This window comes from Vigna umbellata, chromosome 2, assembly GCF_029865625.1.
Source record: "Vigna umbellata cultivar VRB3 chromosome 2, Vumbellata_1.0, whole genome shotgun sequence".
Lineage (NCBI taxonomy): Eukaryota > Viridiplantae > Streptophyta > Magnoliopsida > Fabales > Fabaceae > Vigna > Vigna umbellata.
The window spans coordinates 9,263,929-9,286,679 of NC_142166.1; the positions used below are offsets into that span (position 1 = coordinate 9,263,929).

At 31.6% G+C, this 22,751-nt stretch overlaps 2 protein-coding genes and 1 long non-coding RNA gene across 10 annotated transcripts; all 3 read left to right on the forward strand.

Moving 5' to 3' along the window:
* Positions 1-1,071: 1,071 nt before the first annotated feature.
* LOC124847669 (UBQ, helicase-c and DEAD-like helicase domain-containing protein) lies at positions 1,072-12,062 on the forward strand. 8 transcript variants are annotated; one of them, XM_088106023.1, is made up of 27 exons: positions 1,072-1,336; positions 1,451-2,170; positions 2,390-2,498; positions 2,612-2,709; positions 3,687-3,842; positions 4,194-4,262; positions 4,816-4,938; positions 5,023-5,172; positions 5,275-5,427; positions 5,506-5,585; positions 5,692-5,786; positions 5,876-5,943; positions 6,154-6,255; positions 6,356-6,429; positions 7,227-7,334; positions 7,514-7,589; positions 8,184-8,320; positions 8,418-8,577; positions 8,671-8,847; positions 8,989-9,105; positions 9,193-9,405; positions 9,695-9,862; positions 9,962-10,074; positions 11,030-11,153; positions 11,385-11,480; positions 11,651-11,713; positions 11,802-12,062. In XM_088106023.1, exons 1-27 carry the CDS (start codon positions 1,175-1,177, stop codon positions 11,823-11,825), a joined length of 3,735 nt encoding a protein of 1,244 aa, XP_087962149.1. In that variant the 5' UTR covers positions 1,072-1,174; the 3' UTR covers positions 11,826-12,062. The 8 variants fall into 8 exon arrangements, 5 of the variants coding, with proteins under 5 accessions (XP_087962149.1, XP_087962151.1, XP_087962150.1 ...); XM_088106025.1 differs by having other exon boundaries at positions 9,193-9,348; XM_088106024.1 differs by having other exon boundaries at positions 5,296-5,427.
* Positions 12,063-12,468: 406 nt separating this feature from the next.
* On the forward strand, positions 12,469-15,236 carry LOC148203347 (uncharacterized). Its single transcript, XR_015784127.1, has 3 exons — positions 12,469-12,808; positions 12,920-13,006; positions 14,979-15,236. It is a non-coding gene; the product is annotated as an uncharacterized LOC148203347 (long non-coding RNA).
* Positions 15,237-18,576: 3,340 nt separating this feature from the next.
* On the forward strand, positions 18,577-21,835 carry LOC124821045 (isoaspartyl peptidase/L-asparaginase-like). The gene is made up of 4 exons (XM_047292851.2): positions 18,577-18,871; positions 19,592-19,825; positions 20,323-20,409; positions 21,242-21,835. Exons 1-4 carry the CDS (start codon positions 18,710-18,712, stop codon positions 21,722-21,724), a joined length of 966 nt encoding a protein of 321 aa, XP_047148807.2. The 5' UTR covers positions 18,577-18,709; the 3' UTR covers positions 21,725-21,835.
* Positions 21,836-22,751: the final 916 nt, after the last annotated feature.

The following is a 22,751-nucleotide window of genomic DNA, read 5'->3' on the forward strand; positions in this document are numbered from 1 at the left end:
AATCAACAAAGACTCTTATAGAAGACCCATACGTCACATGCAACCACAAAAGGCTCGCATGGAAAGGAAGAATAAAACATACCAAAAAGTGGAGCAGAAAACCAACTTTCTATATCTGAGAAACTGATCGAATGGAGTGGAGAGCCTGCCTGAAAGATTACTTCGGTGGTCTTTAATCATTAAACCAACAAGCAGAGAAGGAAAACCTTTAGAGAACTTTTAGAGAACTCTAGAGAAATGGTTTGTAGAGAGATTATGTGTTTTAAGATAATGAAACTCGTTCATAACAAAACTATTTATATTAAAACCTTTTAATATGAACATAGAAACACGATCATTGCACACTATTAAGACCACTAATTAACAGAGAATCTTATAAAAGACTCAAATATCACATGCAACGACATAAAGTTCGCATGGAAAGGAAGAATAAAACAAACCAAAAAGTGGAGGAGAAAACCAAGTTACTCTATTTGAGAAACTGGTCGGAGGAAAGTAGAGGGTCTGCCTAAAAGATTACTCTAATGATCTATAATCTTCAAATAACGAGCAAAGAGGAAAAACCTTTATAAAGCCGTGAGAGAACTCTAAAAAAAATAATTTTTAAAGGAACAATGTGTTTTAAAATAATGAAACTCTTTCTTAACAAAACTCTTTATATTAAAATCTTTAATATTAAAATAATTAAGTCATTTTTTAAACTACTATCACTTCTAAAAATGTCATTTTTTAAATCTTTCCAAGAAATTCTATATATATATATATATATATATATATATATATATGATAATATAGATTAATAAAAATAGATACATACATGTGTTTTTATTGTAGCAAAAGTTCATTACATTATAAAATAATTTTATACGTATATTTTTTAATTATATAAATCATTTTTTAAATTTAGAAAACATAATTAAAATATTTTTTTATTATGAGTAATTATTTAAATTTTAAAAGCTAATTAATAAAAAGTAAAATTTAAAAAGAAAATATAGAAAACAAAAATTGAATAAATGAAGTATATAGATAGTATAGACCACTGGTAAGGTAAATGCATTTTCACAGCAGTTGCCCTCCCTTGAAGTTTCGCTTCCCATTGTAAACACAACGGCATATGGTGCAAGCGACCGAGGTCTGGCCCAAGTTCCCGCGTTGTTAGAATAGAAGGGCAATGTCGGAGAGCAACCACAAGGAAATCCAAATCCGTGCCCTAACCGGCGAATCAATCACTCTTCTCGTCACTCCCACCACAACCCTCCACCACCTGAAGCTTCTCCTCCGCCATTCATTCCCCCCCGCCACCACCTCCCCCAATTTCCACCTCTTTTTCAAGGCACCACCACACTATTTCCCTCCTCCCTTTTCTCTTTCCCCGACTGTCGCTCTTACTTTTCTTTTCTAGAATCAGTGATTACTAACTAACTAACTAACACATTGCTTGTTTCAGGGTGAAAAATTGCGATTGCAGACTCCAATTGCCTCTTACCCCATCCAAAGCGACGAGTTTATCGTCCTCATTCCCTTCACCAAGAAGGAAAAGGAACCTTCTAGAACATCCGACTCTCTTCAGCCTAATGTTCCTCACACTACCAATGCTTCAAGTTCGACCTCTGATCTCGCGGATTCTACGTGGGCCTCCATAAAGGAGGATTTATCACTTTTACGTGAGAGTAATGCGTCTAATTCCGAGTCAGGAAAAGAAAAACCGTTGGAGGCCTCGACCGAAGGGGGTTTAGGTCGTGAGAAGCAGATGGAGCTTCCCTATCATCTTATACTGAACACATTGCGAGATGGTAGCGAGGCTGGTCCTCTTAGCGAGCACAATTGCGAGGTTTTCGTGAAGGTTTTGGAATCCGTGAATTGTTTATCGGAACTGCCTCTCGGACACTGCAAGTTGCTGAAACGAGCTCGTTCGAAAGGAGGTGGTGGAGGTGGCGGCGGCGCCCTGAGAAAACGTGTCAGTGACGGTGTTGTATGTTTGTGTCCACCGTGGTTGAAGATAGCGGTGAAGGCGTTTGCATTTGTGAACATTTTTTCCGCGTTTATTTATTTGCAACTTCGAGATTTGACCTCGAGTCTTCTGGAGGAGGCGCTTAGTGAGCTTGCTAAGTTTGGGGTTAAACTTGGCCTCGGTGACATCAAGAATCTTTCGCTTCTCTGTCCTCATGTAAATTGATTGATTTTGTTTCTCCTTTTTAGTTTTGTGATTGTATTTCGTAGTTCGTTGTTGTTCATGTTGTGGTGACGTTGTAGGAATAGCGATTGTTCCTTAAAGTGACTATTCGGTGTTCAATGCATTGTTTTTATTATGCTTTGTATGCAACAAGGAAATGGTTACGGTATGTTGCACTTTCCTGCTCTTAATTGTGGATTGAATTCTTTGCAGATGGTATGTTTCAGGGATGATGTAGAGAAGACAAGTTTTGGTGATAACATTGTTGTCCTTAATCATTCAACAGGCAATAAAGATCTAGTTGAAGAAAATCCTAAAAGAGGTATACTGAAGATGTGGACTGTTGTTTTGTTGCTTTTATTTTCTGATATTCTTCTATTTCATCAGAATAACATTTTTTTTTTCAATTTTGCTTGACATGTCTTGTTTAATTAGTTCGCAAGTGGTTGTATATTTCAAAGACTGTCAGTACATTGAAGAGAAGGGACAGTTCTTTCCGTAAATTTCTAGGATGGGCTTTTGAACAGTTGCCGGTATGTCTCTGTTACATTATTCTTCACAAATGAGCCACCGTGGACCCAATTATGTTTAGTGAAAGTTGCTATAATAGATAGAAATTTTCTCCTGGAACCAAACTTTGATTGTATAAGTATCATAGAATTTGCATTGTATCCTATACATCCACCTGTGTATACTTTGACTGATATTTCGCTTAGTAGTGTGGAACTCTTTTTCCCAATCTAAATTCACAAATTACACTCACAAATTGTTGGCTTGTTTAACAGGGCATTATGTTAGGATTATGTTAGAATGGTTATAATTCATAAAGTGCTAGTTATTAGGTAGGTAGGTAAGGATGCAGCTTTCTTTGTTGAAGGAATTGATGCAGTAAAAATGATATATATAGACAGTGACTAAAATGCTAAGAGTTTGGGAAGAGAAGTAGGTTAGATTCAAAGGGAACCATAAAAGGAGGGGTTTTGGTGAGTATAAACCTTTCAATTTACAACTGTAGCATGATGACCAAAGATGATAAATAAAGGTTTCTAGGATTGTATATGCTTGATTTATACACTTTGTGTAGCTCAATATTTCAGAGTCTCTATAGGGTCAGGTCAGGTTGTTTAAACTTAAAATGAACGTTCCATCTTTAAAATAATCACTTACTTAAGAAGTAGATAGGACTTGCTTATTATAAAAGCATAAAGCTGTTTATTTTTAAAACAGGCAGATTAGACAAACACAAAAACGTAAATTTGCATAACTTTTATTAAAAAAGTCTTTTATTTTTCAAAAATATAAGTACAAAGTAATTCACCCATAATCTGGAGTCTAAGCCTTATTGAAAAGTCACATGCTAGTTGTGTGACATAGTAAGAATAAAAAGCACTTTAAAGTCAAAATAAAACAGAACTGAAATTGTAAATGAACATTTTTAAGTTGCTCCTGCATGAGGCACAATGCATCAGTAGTATTGAAGATGCTGAAAAATGTGCATTCTTATTTGCAGTATGAATTTGGAGATGAGATGACTGTGGGGATTTCCTTGGAAGAGTTGCGTGTTGCAGTCAAGGACAATGCTTTTGTCAAAAAAGAAGACAAATCCAAACGTGTAAAGAGAAGCAAAACTACCTCAAAATCTGACTTAAACCATATTGGGTGTCATGTACGCATTAATCCATTTTACATATTTATTTTTAACTTCTAGTCTTCTGCGTATATCCAAAATTTACCTGATGCAAGGAGATAACTATAGATAGAAATAGAGGATAACAAAACGCCTGTTTTCATGTGTCCAAAGAAAAAAATTTACTGTTTAAAAGGTTCATTTGGTGTGTGTCTGAAGCTGAAATTTTCAATAGAATTTTGGTTTGAATTTTAAAGAGATGGTTACTAGCAATTATTGCATCCTGAAATATATTGATGAAAAAGATGTTTATATATTGCTGAAAATTCTACAATTAGGGTAGATCATATAGCAGTGTGGTGCTTTACATTACTTGTTCTCTTTTGGCAGGACACAAAGTCATTAATGGCTGTGGAGATGATTGATCATCTTAAGAAAGGAATTGGATTAGAAGGGCAGGTCTTTGCTATTTTGTTGCAATAGTTTTTTGGGCTTTTGGAACTATAACATGAAATCTTCAAACCATGATTTGCATATTGACAACAGCAATATCAAATACTCAACAATAATATTTATTGATAAATTTAATGTTCGTTTTTCGCTCATGAATATGTACGGTGTCGTTTGGCAATTGGAAAGGTTTCCCAGGAATGGATTTTAGCCAAGTTTCCCACAAACACATTCCTATAGGAGAGGTGGAAAACTAACTTTCCTGAGTTAAAATAAATTTTTTACTGGAAAACTTACCATGTTACTTTCATTAAGTCATTTAAAGTGTTAAAAAACTTAAAGATTTTGATAAAAATAATTCATTACGTTTTGATTTCAAAAAATCTTCTGTAAATATTCCTAGGAAATACTTTTCACCTACCAAACAATATTTAGTAATTCCAGGGAATCTTAATTCTCAGGATTCATGAATCATGATTCTGGGGTATGGAAAAAAAATTCCTTCTACCCAACAATTCGTACTAGTGCTGAAGGCTGCATTATGAATGTTTGGTTAATGCAGATTGTGCATATTGAAGACATATGTGCCAGGAAAGCAATTTACAGCGAGATCCCTATTGATCTATCAGAGAAAATGAGATCTGCACTGAAGTGTATTGGAGTTTCCAAATTTTACAGTCACCAGGTACAAAATGAATATTTGGAACTGCATTTTCCAAACTAATAGTTTCTCACTCAATCAAAATTTTCTGCTGTGTGGTTTACATAGGCAGAGTCTATACAAGCTTCTCTTCATGGTGAAAATGTTGTTGTGGCTACAATGACATCAAGTGGCAAATCCCTTTGCTATAATCTACCAGTTCTAGAAGTTTTGTCTACAAATTCATCTTCATGTGCTTTGTACATATTTCCCACGAAGGTTGTTGCAGTCTATCATTTATTTCTGAATTCTAAAGTCTAAATGCCTCCACATAATCATAATATCTCTTTTTCTGTTCTGTGGGGATTGTTGTTTAGATAGGTAAAATATTTTATTATGCAGGCATTAGCTCAAGATCAACTAAGAGCTTTGTTACACATGACAAAAGGATTTGATAATGACTTTAATATTGGTATATATGATGGTGATACTTCTCAGAGTGAGAGGGTGTGGCTCCGTGATAATTCTAGATTGGTAATTTATTAACTAATTTTTCCTCTGGACCAAGCAGATTCCAATAAAATGTCCTCATTTGATATTATACCGATGCAGTTGATCACAAATCCAGATATGTTACACATATCAATCTTACCCCATCATCAACAGTTTAGTCGAATTTTATCAAACCTAAGGTATATTGGTTTGGTATATGATCAACCATATTGGTTTGGTATTTGTATGGAATATTTTCTAATGGATTGTTATTGTGTTTTGGTTTATTCTATCTTAATCAATTAGGTTTGTGGTAATTGATGAAACTCATACTTACAAGGGAGCGTTTGGAAGTCACACCGCCCTTATTTTGAGGAGGCTAAAACGACTCTGTTCACATGGTTTAGAGCTTTGCAAAACATTTCCTTATAAACTTGTGTATTTAAATTTTAAAGGGAACTGTGAGTCAACAATTTGGTTCTACTTGCAGTATATGGATCTGTTCCTTCTTTCGTTTTTTCTACTGCAACTTCTGCAAATCCCCGGGAGCATTCTATGGTAAATAATTCTTGGAAGTAGTTACACTTTTATACACTTGGTTTTACATATTTCTTTAGCATGTTGTCAGTCAGACGGACCTGACTTTTTTTAATGCATGCATGTTTTACTTTGTATTTTTTTTTTTAGAATTCTATGGTTATTTGATATTCTTCTCGGAATTGCTTTACTTCCATACTTTGATTAAGCCATGAATTGTCTGTGTCCTAGGAACTTGCAAATTTATCTACGCTGGAGCTATTTCAGAATGATGGAAGTCCATCTACAAGGAAACTTTTTGTCCTTTGGAACCCTGCTCTGTGTCCAAAATCTGTAAGTTGAAATTTTATGTATTTATGAAGTTGAATAGTTCTTATATTGTTAACCAAAGACATATATCTATGAGATAAATTATGTTGCTACATGACTACAGTTCATTAAAAAAGCTCAGTTTGCTATGGGAACTGATGAGTTGGCTGATGAAAGTGCTAATTTTGTTCGTTCAAGGTGATAATCCTTATATGTAAGGAAAAAACTTTGCAACTATTGCTTTTGATGTATGCAACCTTATGCTTAGTTGAGCTGCATGCTTTAAGCACTGCTAATGCAGTTTTAGCTTGAGTAATGTGTTATTATAATTGTATGGATGGATTCCCTAGAATGATTTGTACCTCCTATATCTTACCACATGCAACGGCCTATTGGGCTTAAGGCATGCTCTTAGGATTGTCTGCCCTTGGACTGATATTTAATTTAATTAAGAAAATTGAAGAATGATATTTAATTCCATTACCATGTTCATCATAAACATTCCTTGAAGCTTAAGCTGTTATGTGAAAGCCTTGCAATTGCTTTATACCTAACTGGAAAAAGTGGCCAAGGCATAGAGCAGAGAGAAACAGTTCAATTCAATCTCAATTTAATAAAATGTCGAACTGATAGAACTTTCTGGTGGGAAACAAATGATAGGAACCCGACACCTGTCCATGCTCTGGACAAGTTTAGTGTATTAGTAGACATCACAAAAGAGGAATAATTTTTTTAAATATATATTTTTGTGTTTGAGATTTAACAAAGCAACATATTCAGATTTATAGTAGTAAACAATTAGAGTTCCCTATAATTTGCAATTTTCTTCATATTAGATTTAATGTATACCAATAAAGCAACTCAACGTGCTGTATAAAATGAAGAGTCTTGAATATTTAATATTTTTATGATTTGTATAAATATTAGGCTTTGCAGTATTCTAAAGTATCTTTAATTTGAATGCTTTTTGTGTGTCCTCTTGGTTTTCTTTGCAGCCCAATTGTGGATGCTTCACGTCTTTTTGCAGAAATGGTTCAGCATGGTCTTCGCTGTATTGCATTTTGTAAATCAAGGAAACTTTGTGAGCTTGTTTTATCCTACACGTATGTCAAATCAATTTCATGTTCTTGTGTAGTTTAGTATAATCAATATTGTGACTTGATAATTTACTTTTCTTACATTATGATTTTGTTATTTAATATCTGTTTCCATATTAAAGTTAATGGTTATTTAAGGTTTTAAAGGCAGATGCTCATGCAATTTGAATTGCTGTAAATGACAGCCGTGAGATTCTTCATGAGACAGCCCCGCATCTGGTTGATTCCATATGTGCATATCGGGGTGGCTACATTGCAGAGGTCTCATATTTTTTTCTGGTTTGAAATCATATCAAAACATAGATTTGGTGAAGATAAAATGATGATATTTACATGTTGGAAAATATAAGATGAAGAACAAAAGTTAGACATAAGCTGCTACTGAAATTTTGGTTATTTGATAGAGCCTATCGCTTGAGTTATTGAGTCTAACTGCGTCTGACTATTTGGACTTGCTTCTTGTTGTTGAAAGGATTTCTACCTTTTTACACTATCAGCTTGTTATTGTATCTTTCGTTCTTGGTTACAGTTTATTTTATATTTTTTGATTTGAAACTTATTATTGTTTATTAGATTCTATATTTACCATTAGTTCTATTTATTTATATATATGTATGTATATATGTATGTATATATGTATGTATATATGTATGTATATATAGAGAGAAGTAGCACTAATGAAGTTTTGTTGAAAAGTAGTGAACCTCTCTACGTACATATGATTCTTTTTTTGGTCCATTTCTCATTTTGATTTATTTGCAGGCTAACTCTTGTTTTTCTTAATTAATGGGCTGATGATTTTTTGGACATCATATGGTTCTCCTAGACTCAGTACTGGTTGCTGCACATTGACAGGAAAGAAGAAAAATAGAGAGTTCATTTTTTGGTGGTAAAATATGTGGTGTTGCTGCAACTAATGCTCTTGAGTTGGGCATTGATGTTGGAGAAATTGATGCCACTCTGCATCTAGGATTTCCTGGTAGTATCGCAAGGTATTTGCCCAGTTGTTTTAACATGCATGACTTATTAAACATATTTAATAGCTTTATATGTGTGGATTTATGTACTTTAAATCAATTACACTTTTAGCTTATGGCAACAAGCTGGTAGAGGTGGGAGGAGAGATAAACCATCGCTTGCTGTCTATGTTGCATTTGGGGGACCTCTTGATCAATACTTCATGAGACATCCCAATAAACTTTTTGGAAGACCAATTGAATGTTGTCATGTTGATTCTCAAAACAAAAAGGTTCTTTAACTTTGGCCTATTCCTTTTTTGGATCTACTATTTTTGAGTTTGAACAAATGGAAGTTTATGCTAATTATGGCAGACTTTGTTCAGATTCTTGAGCAACATTTGGTCTGTGCTGCTCATGAACACCCTCTATGTGTGAACTACGATGAACAATATTTTGGTCCTTGCTTGGAGAGTGTTATAATTTCTCTAAAAGCTGCAGGATACTTGAGTTCTATTCTATCATCTGATTCTTCTAGAATATGGAACTACATTGGTCCCGAGGTTGTGATTTATTTTTTGAAAAAATTAGGCTTCATGTCTGTCTTTTCTAGTTGATTAATAATTTTTGAGCTCTATACAATATTTGCAGATTCTAAGATTACTATTTTTTCTTGTTTGTCTGTGGTTCCTTCTATGTTCCAGAAATTACCCTCACATGCAGTCAATATCCGAGCAATAGAAACTGTAAGATACAGTGTCATAGATCAGAAAAAAAATAAAGTCCTTGAAGAGATAGAGGAAAGCAAGGCATTCTTTCAGGTTGTGACTTTTACTTCCTAGATGAAAAGAGTAATTTGGCTTATTTTTCTTATCTATGTCTCATTAAGTGTATATAACTTGATTCAGGTATATGAAGGTGCTGTGTACATGTGCCAGGGGAAAACCTATTTGGTTGAAAAATTAGATCTGTCTAATAAAACTGCTTTCTGCAAAGAGGCTGATCTAAAGTATTATACAAAGACTCGAGATTACACTGATATTCATGTCATTGGGGGTAATGTTGTATGTATTCTCCTGCTTGCTCGAGATCCTTTGGATTATCTTCATGAATTTTATAGTGTACGACTATTGTTAATATTTGGACATTATTGATTCTTGTTCTTTAGACTTGTGTTGTGCTAGATCATGTTCACTGATTCTTTAGAAAATCATGATTACTGTTTACTTCTTTCTCTGGCCTGACTGCATCAAGTAAGAACTAGATGTATCTAATTTCAGCAAAGTAAAAACCTACAAGCTTAACAAGCTTAATGTACTGTTAAATCATGTAGAGTAATATATACTTTACATAATTCCAGAAATTAGGAACTGGGATATTTAGGTCTTTCAAAGGTCATGTGTCTTGCAGGCTTATCCGCTCAAAGTAGAAACGAACAACTTTCCAAAATCAAATGCCCGGGCTGATATATGCAAAGTAACAACTACTTGGTTTGGCTTTTATCGTATTTGGAGAGGAAGCAATCAAATCTTTGATGCTGTTGACCTCGCACTTCCTCATTACTCATACGAGTCACAGGTAATTTGAGCACTTTTAGGTGTTTTGTTTAATGACTTTAATAATTCTCGTGTGGCATGTGTTTGTTTTGACATCAATATGTTCTATGCCTCTAAGTAGGCAGTTTGGGTTCCTGTGCCACTGTCTATAAAAGAAGCAGTAGTCAAGCAAACTTATGATTTCCGTGGAGGTCTGCATGCTGCTTCACATGCAATTTTACACGTAGTGCCTTTGTAAGTTTCTTGTGTTAATCTTTAAGCTTTGGCATCAGCATGATATACAGTAGTCCTATTCTTTTCATCCAAGTTCTGCGTACCGTTAATCATGAACTTTGTTGTATGTGGCAGATTATGCTGAGCTCTATTTTATTTGTTTTTGTTTTAAATATCGTATATTTAGAATTATATCATTTTCCTTCTCACCCATTCACATAAATTACCATTAACAATACTATCATTGATAGAGTCAGTCACACCAACTATCCTGGGTTTATTGTCCTCAATTACACTCAGCTCATCACTTTTTCATACAATGATCTCCATTTATCTTTCACCTGTATGTAAAGCTACAATGGGGATTTTTCTTATTGACAATGCTAAACAAGGTGTTTGACAATCATGGGAAGTTAGTGTAATTTTTGAAAGAAATAAAGACAGGTGTAATTTGAACCAAATCTAAAGATGTTCTTTGTTATTACTAATATTATTTCAGCAGATATAGAAGTTTTGTAAAAGTTCTCAACAAATGCTCCCAATCTTTTGAAATCTGTCTGGAAATATATAAAACTATTGGTAAAGGAGTTCTTATCATTTTAGTGCCACTTTTCATCTTAGCAAGTTGTTTGTTGATCATTAATTGCCCCTTGAGTTTGCTCATAAAAGATAATTATTATATAATTGATTGTCAATTTCTATTTAGATGCTTGCCATTTTTGAGTTTGTTTATCTATGTTTTTGAAGGAATGACGTGGCTATGAATTTCTCTTAATTGAGATGTTGGAGTTTACTTTTTTTGCACTCTGGACCCTGTATTAGTGAAACTTAACATGGAAAGTGAAAATTTGCTAGTCTGGCATATCAAGACATTAAAACCTTTTCCTCTTTCTACTGCATGACACTGTTACAATTTTTCGTCCCGTGTAATTCCTATTAATTTATGTGTAATATTATTACATGCATTTGCTTGCAGACACATCACTTGCAACTTGTCTGACTTGGCTCCTGAATGTCCAAACCCTCATGATGCCCGATTTTACCCCGAAAGAATTCTAATATATGATCAACATCCCGGAGGATGTGGAATTTCAGTGCGGGTGAATAACTTGAGCTGTCTAACCATTTAGATGATATTTAACTTGCGCTATATTTTCATCAGTACTTATCTGAAGCCTGATATTTTCAACAATACCTTTCTGTTCTGGTTTTGGTTATTAAACTATCCTGTTTTAATAGATTTGTCGTACTACTTTCTGGTTTAACAATTTTCCCAAGTACCAATCAATGAGCAGACTTTCACCTCATGATATTTTTGGAATTTTGTACAGGTTCAACCCTATTTTACAAAGTTCCTGGAAGCCGCACTAGAGCTTCTCACATGTTGCTGCTGCTCAGCGGAAGCGGGTTGCCCTAATTGTGTTCAGGTCTGGATCGTTTTTACTTTTCAATGATTAGTTCGACATTTTTTTTTTCAATTTGCTCCTGTTAGCTATTTTTGGTCAGAAAAAAATTATTTGACCGTTTATTGATATTTCTTTTTAAATTGCATCCTAATTTGGCATCTAGTGTTCCTAAAGTTTTTTGCATATTGTAGAGCTTTGTTTGCCATGAATATAACGAGGTTTTGCACAAGGATGCAGCCATCATGATCATAAAGGTTACTTGATTGAACTTCATGGCATGATTTAAGTGGATAATTACATTCCAATTTCCACCTTGATGATTGGGGAAAGTTGTCCTTTCAGGGTATTCTGGATGCGGGAAACTAGTAATTCAAAACATGTGCTTGGCTAATTTGAAGGCATGTTAAGGAAAAAGCACCAATGCAGTTTTCGTCTATATAAAGTTTTACTCTTCAATTTTAGTGAATTAGGATTACAAAGCACTATAAATTAAAGGCGCACATGCCTTTATTTGCTTTAAGCTAATTTTTCTTTAGAACTTGTTCTTATTGTCTGGTTAGTCAGGAAAGTTGAATGATAAAATAAATTGCATTGAATGTGAAATGTTAAGAAACAAATAAAGTGCCTATTTCAAATGTTTTAAGAAAAATGTTAGCTCCTAAAAATATTAAACAATTATAAAATTTAATTTAGGTATGATTGAAATTTGCTCTTACTGGATTCATTATAACATATTTCATTGAACTATAAAATAATGACAATGCTTTATGACATTTTGTTTATATATATATATATATATATATATATATATATATATATATATATATATATATATAGTTTGAGGTGTTGTTATTCGAAGTAAATATAAAAAATATATAACAAATATAAACTAAATTAAACCAATTTTCGCGACTTTGTCAGAACCAGTAAAATCAAAAGTCAGAAACCAGTAAAATTCACACACGTATTTGTTTAGTGGAATTCACGTGTCAAGAGGAGAGCTCGACACTCAGATGACGAACGCCAGGTGTCATGTGAAGAGGATCCGAAGATCAGTTAGTGGAAAGCAGGTGTCAACAGAAGATGGGACGTTCGTTTTTGAGTGGGAAGCAAAACTTGGATTTTCAGAAAAACACTCTACTCTGCATGCACCCTCTTTCCAGATTTTTGAAGAATCTCATTTTCTCCTCCTACTCTCTACCTCCTCTTCATCTTCTCTCTAGAAAACCCTCCCTTCTCTCTACCAAAACTCACTCTTTTTCTTCTCCAATCATCATTCAGAGACCGTAGAAGCACTCCCGACGTCCCAAGCTTTGATTTGAACCGAACAGCTTCGAATTCTGAAACTGGTAAGTTTCTTCCCCTCAGCCGTTCGTTCTTTGTTACATGCAAACCAAGTTCTGGTAGCATGCAGGGGTATAGTCTAAGTTATTTTTGGATTTTTATGTTGTTCGGTTTAGTTTGGAGAATTGTTGATCGTTGAGGGTAGAAAGTTGTAGTCGGACGAACCAAGAACCTACATTTAGGACTTTCAATCACGTATCCAGGTAAGGGAAGCTTATCTAATTTAATGTTGTTGTACGCTTGTTGAAAATGAATGCATGTTGCTGAATGGGTGAATGTATGTATCAAGTATGAATACTGAAGTGATGGTTTATATGAATGAAATATGATTGAGTTATGTATGATGTATGAGTTATATGAGATTTATGTGATATGAATTATATGAAGTATGAAAGTTGAATCTGATAGGAATGTATAAAGTTAAGAATGTATATACATACATATATATACATATATATATATATATATACATACATATATATATATATATATATATACATACATACATATATATATATACATACATATATATATATATATACATACATATATATATATATACATACATATATATATATATATATACATACATATATATATACATATACATACATATATATATACATATACATACATATATATATACATATACATATATATACATATACATACATATATATACATATATATACATATATATATATATACATATATATACATATATATGTATGTATATATATATATATGTATGTTGGAAAGAAATAATTCTGGTATGAAAGTTTCATATGAAAAAGTACGTTCGTTACTGAATGGTCATTGACCGTTCGGTTTCCCTGATAAACATAGTAAAAATGGGATTCTTTCATTTGGAGAGAACCCTAGTTGAGAACGAGCGTCCTCGTGTGGTAATACTATGTTTGAGCGTTCGGCCAAGCATAGTTGTATCCGGATAACCCTTGATAAAGTAATATATATATACCCTCGTACTTTAAGACTAAGTAGTGCTCGGTCTTACACCTAGCGTTCGTACTAAGTAGTGCTCGGTCTTACACCTAGCGCTCGTACTAAGTAGTGCTCGGTCTTACACCAAGCGCTTGTACTCGTTTCTTGTACAATCTATCTTTAGGAAAACAGTGTTCGTCTAACTTCAATATAATTTTCTTCTCTACCGTGATCGGTAATTTATTGGCATTCGGATTCATCAATGTAAAATCAAATAAGTTAAATATTCATAAGCGTTCGGTTTCTTCCTGAGAATTCTTCTAAGTATGTTTTTGGAATGTCTGGAAGTGTCTGTATCGATTGGTTCCAGCATATGGTCGTAGCCTTTGGCGAGGTCTTTTAAGCGTTCGGTCAGAGTTATCAGGAGTCAGTCATATAATTGATTCACTTTGAAATGAACGTTCGATTCATTCGTTCCTTGTTATATCTATTACACTCGGTTCTCTCTCAAACCGACAGTAAACCTCTCGGTCTTATTCTAATCTGGAACTAGAGACCTATCTGTCTCGTTTCAAGTGTTCGTCCTCGTTCTGAGTGAGGATTAATGTTCGGTATTTGGTGTCTTTTATAAACTTTTGATCAAAGAGGAAATTGAAATGATTGATAATGAAAGATGAAGCTAAAATGATTGGTAATGAAAGACAAACTTGAGATGATTGATAATGAATGATGAAGAAAATACGAGATGAATGGAATGTTGTGAATTTGTACGAGCGTTCCAGGGAGGAACGACTCAGGATTGAGAATTGAGATTGGTAAAGTATGACTGTGGTTGTGCTAGTGCTGGCAGTTCATCCTGATGTTTCGTGGGTACTCGTCCTCACGTAGAGGAGAGTAGGTCATGTGTGGGAACGGCAGGAGGTCCTAGTCCTTAGGGGTACTTTGGACGGAACGGACTAACCTTGGGTGGCAGCTGATGAGAATTCCAGTTACTACATCACCCGGATGCACGAACGCCTGTAGCTACACAGATTTCATACAGTCCGGACAGTCAGTCTAGTACTAGGCTTCGTATGATATGTATGATGAAATGTACTTTGTTTTGTTGGATTGTTTGGAATGTATGTTTATGCATGAATTAAATTACATAAGCTTACCCTACGTTTCCTGTCGTGTCTGGTTTTGTACGTCCGTCCTTGTCATTGCAATCATCATCCGTGTGGATGTGAGCAGAAGGAGTCGAGCTGCTGGAAAAGGCGCTGGAAGAAGAAAATTTGGAAGAAATCGAAGTCAAGACCGGAGAGTAGGATGTTCGGGCAATAGTCTAGTTATAGTAAGGTGGACGTCTGCTCACCTTTCCTTTTGTTTAAGTATGAACGATCGGTATTGTTATTTTGTAAACCGGTCGCATAGTTTGGGTAGTGAGGTACGACTTTAATTTGTAACTCTTTCTGTAAGGCCGTTCGGCCATGAGCGTATGTTCGACTTTAGTGTAAGACTGATTTTGGATTATTATTAATGTAATTATTCTATCATATGGTTTATTGCTATATTTTTGGGATGTTACCGACTTTATTTGGATTGGTGTTTGCAATTTTTAACTTTTAATTGCTTATTCTAAATTTTTTATTTTATTAAATATCTATTCTCTCTTTCCATCATTAAAGAATATAAAAACAAAACAAAATGTCAGATTTGAAAAGAAAAAAAGCCTTATCAAGTTACCAAATAGGTCATAATAACAGATTAGATGAAATATAGCAACCTATAAAAAAAATAAAAATATAAACACATTCAATCAATAGTCAAATATACGTATAGAAAATAAAACATCATGTTAAACTTTAATTGCAACATTTCCTTTCATTTATTTGGAAAAAGAAACATATCTTCTCAATAAATTATCATAAATCATTATAAAATATAATAACCAATATAATTGAAAAAATAATTAAATAATAAATTTTTTAAATAAAGTATAAACATATGCATTTTTCAATTATCTCGGTATCTTGTACAAGTTCTTTAATTTCTATTGAACATGCGAAATATTTACTCTAATTTTGTGTACAAATGAATGCTTTAATGCCCGTTTAGAATCACCTGGTTTTGAATTATTATAATGTTTTCAAGAATTTTGCTCACGAAATCGAAGATTAGAAAGCAAATTGAAGAAAAAAATAAACCTGTGGGTGTGGTTGCCTCTGTGGGTGTTGTCGCCGATAAGTAAATTTTGCTTATTTCCATTTTTTTTATTGATTTTTCTCCAAATCCATGTAAATGGTAACGTGAAATATGAAGTTTGCACTAATGAATGTAAACGTAAAATCAATGAGTTGGTGTAGTGGTTAAACAGCTTATGTTTACACGTTCATATAATGTTTGATCTCTCACATCTGAAAACTCGTCAGACTAATGGATTGAGAAAAACTCACAGCAACACAGTAACATAAATAGATGTAAAGAGGTATATATGTGAATGATAAAAACTGACTGAAGTTTATTGTAAGATTGTATAAAATCCCATTAACGACATGCTCCACACTGTAGATGCACTCAACGGAGCTACTTATTATTCAACTAACAACATGAAATGTTAGATATCTTATATCAAAGTATAACAAATTTCAAGTATAACAAATTAATTGTTAATTTCCATGATAATATCAAGTCTAAAAAAATTATATATTTCTTAAAAAGAATTTCTCATTTGACAATTCAAAGTAATCATTAGAAAACCTTCTTTGAGTTAGTTCAATGATCGTAGTTCTGTATGTATAATTTATATGTGTAATTTAAAAAAAGATCTTCTAAATTTTATCTCATACCAGAAGACATGTTGATTGATATATCAATCAGATTAATGATTTCTTATCCTCAATAATTTTATGATCAAGAATAATTTAAATTAAAATTATACGAGACTTATTTCTTGTTATTATAATCTCTCTTATAATAACAAGTCTTTAATTTTAATGAAGAACCCGATGATATAAATTCAATAAATATAACAATAAAATAAAAATAATAAACATAACTTTATTATCACTAACATGACATTTTATCTAAGACATACTTCAAATCCAATTATTCAATTTTTTATCTATTATTTTTACTCAATGTGCCTTTTATATTTTTCAAACATACATTCTTATGTTATATCAACATGTATGTTGGAATAATCCAATTGAGTTAAGTTTCATATTAGATAAAAACGATCAACCTAAATGTCATATAAAAAAAATCATAAATTCAATGTGTCTAATTTATTGGTTAAAAATAAGGTCAATTCCTTATTTAAACTATATCATGTTTATATAATCTCTCTATTAAATACCTCATAAATAGATTCACCAATGACCATTGTGATAACAATAACAAGAGATAATACCTATATTAATATGAGACAAAAAAACGATACTGACTTTTTTTTAAAAAAATATAAGATTACGTAAAGTAAAAAATAAATAAAAAAATAACCATTCAATTACTAATATAAGTATAAAAAAATATGCTAAAAAGTAAAATTGAACTTTATTCATCTTTATAAAATTTATTTATTTTTAATATAAAAAATTATCATTACTTATGTATTATAATTCAATCTTGTTTTCAACACTTAATTGAAATCGTATATATAATTAATTTTTTTTCAACTAAAAATACTTAATGGTTATATTAGTTAAGACAATGACACATAAAAGTTAGCGAATATTACTTTTGCAATAACTTGACATCTTCACCATTTCACCTTTTTTTTATATATCTGAAACAAAGATTGGAAACAATTATTATTAATAGTTATATCTGCACCAGTTTATAACTCCATACCAGGCCATATGCATGCACAAGTAGATCTGTTGGAAACAATATTTAATTTTATATTTATTGTTTATTTCTTATACTCTTGCGTGTAAATCGTTTGATTAGCATCTAATCTTACATTAGTTTAAAATCATTTAAATTAAAAGCTGAAGTATTTTGGATTATTTGTGCTAATATATTCTTTATTTTAAAAAATAAAAAGTAAATTACACTGACATCATTAATTTTAATAAGTCTTTCCGAATTTGGCTTTTTTTATTGAATTTTTGTGTCTTATACTTGTATCTTCAAAATACAATAATATATATAAATTTTAATATTTTAAAATATATTACAATCCTTTTTAATATGTCAACATTAATATATTATAAAGTAATAACAAAGAGACACTAAAAAAATGAGAAAAAAAAATCTAGACTCGTATTTTTATTTCTCCCTATAAAAGTTTATACTAAAAAGTTTATCCACACAAAAACTTATAATTCGTACAATTTCAAGGGTTTCGTTATAATTTTTCTCAAAAGTAAATGTCAGACATACATAATCAGTAAAATTCTTTATTGATTATATATATATATATATATATATATATATATATATGTGTGTGTGTGTGTGTATATATATATATATATATATATATATATATATATATATATATATTAATACAGATCTGATATATCTATATGTAAAATATATACTTTAAATAAATATTAAACAATTTTTAAGAGAATCATCTTACTCAAACCTTAGAACTATTATGAAAAGGAACATGTTTGTTTGACATTATTTGTACCAATTCATGTTTAGAGATATTTTAATCATTAAAAAAATAATTTTTATATTTGGAAAAAATGAAAGAGATTAAAAAATAAAATAATGGATATAAAATGCATATAAAATTTGGTTGGATGTGAAAACAATACTGACAATGTGAAAAACAAAAAAAATATTCTGCAGGTATAAAAAAAGAAATACTAGCAAGAACCGGCGTGTTTATAATGCATGTGCCAAGTGATTTTAATATTACATGATAATTCTTTTTTTTATAATATTATTATGAATAAGAGGAATCTATCCGTTTCCTGCGAGTAATGGCGCTTTGGAGCTGCAGGCAAAGAGTGATTGCATAGTGAGCGGAGATGGGTTGGGCTATAGCTATACATGGCGGCGCCGGCGACATCCCACTTTCGCTACCGCCGGAGCAGCGCCAACCTCGAGAAGAGGCCCTCCAGCACTGCCTGCAGATCGGGGTTGAGGCTCTTCAAGCCAAGAAGCATCCATTGGATGTAGTAGAGCTTGTGGTAAGATTATAACTGAATTTTATTCTATTTTTTTCATTTCCTTTTTAGATAAATAACTAATGGTTTCATAACCACTTTTTCATCCAATCATTTTACAAGTTCTCATTTCATTCCATTTTAGGGTTTATGGTTTAATTTCTTATACGAAATTCATGAGGAAGACGATACTACATTGACAATAACATGTTCGCACACAACATATCGCCTTTAATTAATAACATGTTATTTGTTTTTTCATGTCGCTTTCTTATTATTCTCGTTATGCCGTGTTCATTAAATTAGGAGAAAAATTATATTTACTCGTTTTTAAAAAATAAACCAATCTTAAAAATATTCAAATGTTAAAATGAAATTGAAAATATTTTACCATGATATAAAAGTAACACAGTTATTGATCTATTACTAATTTATTTAGTAATGGATGCCCCATGTTTTCTTTAGTTATACTTTTAGATGAGAAAAGTTGAAAGATTTTTCTTAAAAAAAAATTAGAATTAGCTTTAATTTCTAATTTATGAATTAGTTTACAGAGCAATTATTTGGTTTTTGTTTTTATTTTTCTTTCTTATGGAGAATCTTATTGAAAAAGATCGTGAGTCTTAAAAAGAATAAAGGTTCCGTAGTTTTCTTTTCTTTTCTTTTATAATTCTTAATATTGCACTCCTTTGATTTTCCCTCTCAAGTATGTTTCTTTGTAAATTTCCTCTTCTATACATGTAGGTTCGTGAATTAGAAAATATTCCACACTTTAATGCGGGTAAGGGATCTGTGCTGACGAACAAAGGTACAATTGAAATGGAAGCTTCTATTATGGATGGTAGGACCAAAAAATGTGGTGCTGTTTCTGGGCTCAAAACAGTTGTCAATGCCATTTCTTTAGCAAGATTGGTTATGGAGAAGACTCCTCACATATATCTGGGTTTTGATGGAGCAGAGGAATTTGCAAAAGAACAAGTGAGTTTCGTTTATGCTTTCAATCTATAAACTCTTTCCTTTTGTCCATCTTTTTTTCAAAGTTTAACATTGTGTTATGCTATTGTTTCCATGAAGAGAAGAAAAAAATTATAAGTAGTAATTTCTATGATGAGTCCAATCATTGAAAACTTTTAGAGCCAGAGTGCGTGTGGTTTTTGTCATTGGATCTTAAAATTCTTGCTTCATTCAGCTATTCAAGTGCTGCCAAATTAATTTAACTTTGAATCCCAGTTTCAACCATCCATAATTTGAGGTAAATGGTTGTGCTATGGGAGTTTCTCTACTTACTTATGAACCATAATGCATATTACTAAGAATAGTATTTTATGCTCTGTAACTCACATTCAACAACTACAACAATAAGGGTTCTCACCTTACTTATTACTGGGTCGTTAGTTTTAAATTGAATAGTTGTTACTTGTGCTCATCTTCCTCCTCATCAAATAAATCAATCATCTCAACATTCCTATTTTCAGGGTGTTGAGACTGTAGATTCAAGCCATTTTGTTACTGCAGAAAATGTTGAGAGACTACAGCATGCACAAAAAGCCAACATAGTCCAGGTATTTTATTTTGTCTAGTTGTATGCTTGAGAAGTAGGCTTAAGATTTATTTGAACAAAGAAAGACTTTCAGAAGAAAAGATAAATAATAAAATGAGTTATTACCTAATCTAAAAAATCAGTATGTGTCAAAATTAAAAATAAGAATTTGGAAAGCTAACTTAAGATAAAGATTTTATAAATTAATGCGAAAGTGAATTTTAACTTAGGAAAGAATTCACTTCGTGTTCTCGAAGATTCACCTTAGGAAACTGATAGAAGTTATATACAAAGTCTTATGTTTTTTTTTTATTCTATCGTGAAATTTTATGTCAGTAATCTATGATGACCTCTAAATTTAATTCATACCACGTTATTATCTAAGTAAATTTTCAATTATGACAAATGAATGATATAAAAAATTATAAAGTTTCATCCCACATGATTTTTGTTGTTACGCCAATAATATACAATTTATTTAAGGACTAAAATTTTGATAGATTTTAGTTTTCAAATTTTAAAAATAAATAATATAATCTTTTTAATTTAATTAAATTAAATTTTAATATGTGAAACGTATTTTGTATGTTAATATTTGTTTTAATATTAAATTATGTTTTCGTTTTAATATTAAATGTTTGACATGTTTAACAAATTTAACTTAATTGAGTTAAAATAATTATACTTAATCATTTTTAAAATTTGAATACTAAAACTTATTAAAATTTCGAATAAAGATCACTTTCAATTGTGTCAAAATTTAAGAAATAAAAATTTATTTAATATATTTTTTTTATTTTCCTCCTTATGATATACTTATGATATGGATATTTGTTGTGCTTCACAATGTATAGATTGATTACAGTACACAACCCCTCCAAAATGGAACCAAAAAAGAAAACCCAAGTGTGGCTAACGTGGATAGTCAACTAGGAACAGTGGGGTGTGTAGCTGTTGATAGTAATGGGAACCTAGCCTCTGCTACATCCACTGGTGGACTAGTGAACAAAATGGTTGGTCGAATTGGTGACTCACCCATCATAGGTGGTGGCACATATGCTAACGAGCTCTGTGCAGTCTCTGCAACAGGCAAAGGTGAAGCAATACTACGTGCCACTGTTGCAAGAGATGTTGCAGCATTGATGGAATTCAAAGGGGTTTCACTCAAGGAAGCTGCTAACTGTGTTGTGCATGAACGCACACCAAAAGGTACTGTGGGCTTGGTTGCTGTGTCTGCTGCAGGAGAAGTTTCCATGCCTTACAACACCACGGGCATGTTCCGAGCATGTGCCACACAAGATGGATATTCAGAGGTTGCAATTTGGTCTGCTTCCTAGATTTTCTCTTAAGGCACCTACCTGTTTCTTATGATTCATTTGTTCCATATTTCAATCTTTTTGTTTAATTAATTGCAAACAGACAACATTTGTGTCTACATTTTGAATGCTATCACCATTCTCTCATTCATTGTAGTTCGAATTGGACATAATTTGAGTACTGTTAGTTTAGAATTGAAGTTAAAATTAGAACCGAGGTCTAACTTAGACAAGGACTAGTTAGTAACCAAAAATATAGTTGATATTTATTATTATTATTATAATAAGTATATATTATGATATGCTGTTAATGAATTTATTTAGAATGAAAAATAATAATAAGATAAAGTAAAATATAATAGTTAGTAACGTATTACAAATATTAAAAGTATATATAAATAATATTTTTATAAGTTTTATCATCAATATTACTATTATCATCAAACATGTAATATTAATGAATAAGTAACTAACAAGATAGTTTTTATAAATAATGAACCTTTTTAAAGGTAACAAACGAACTTACAATTTAAAAAATAATAATAGTAAGTATTATTAAAAAAATTATTATTAATAATAACGATAACAATGAATATAAAAGTAACAAAAAGAGTAAATAATAATAACATTTGTCCACAATGATATTCATTATGAAATTAATAATATAAAAAGAAGACAACTTTTACTACAATCAATGAACATTTAAAAAACATATTTGTTTGTGGTTATTACTTACAAAAAATAATAAATTTAGAATAAGCTTTAACAGGTTTTATATTCTTAAAAATTATGAATGGTCAAATAATTAATTGTTTTTCTATCTTTAAATATAATTGATTAATATATCATTAAAAATTAAATTAATTTCAACCTACAATATAAAAGTTCCAAACAAAAATATAATGAATTTTTATATTTTCTTATTAAATATATTGAATATAAAAAATTGTATATTGTATATAACATGGTAATCTGGTTGGAGAAGAAAAGAATAACCAGTGAAGTGAAAAGTGTCACAGAATATATTTATTTATTAGGCGGTCCTTTC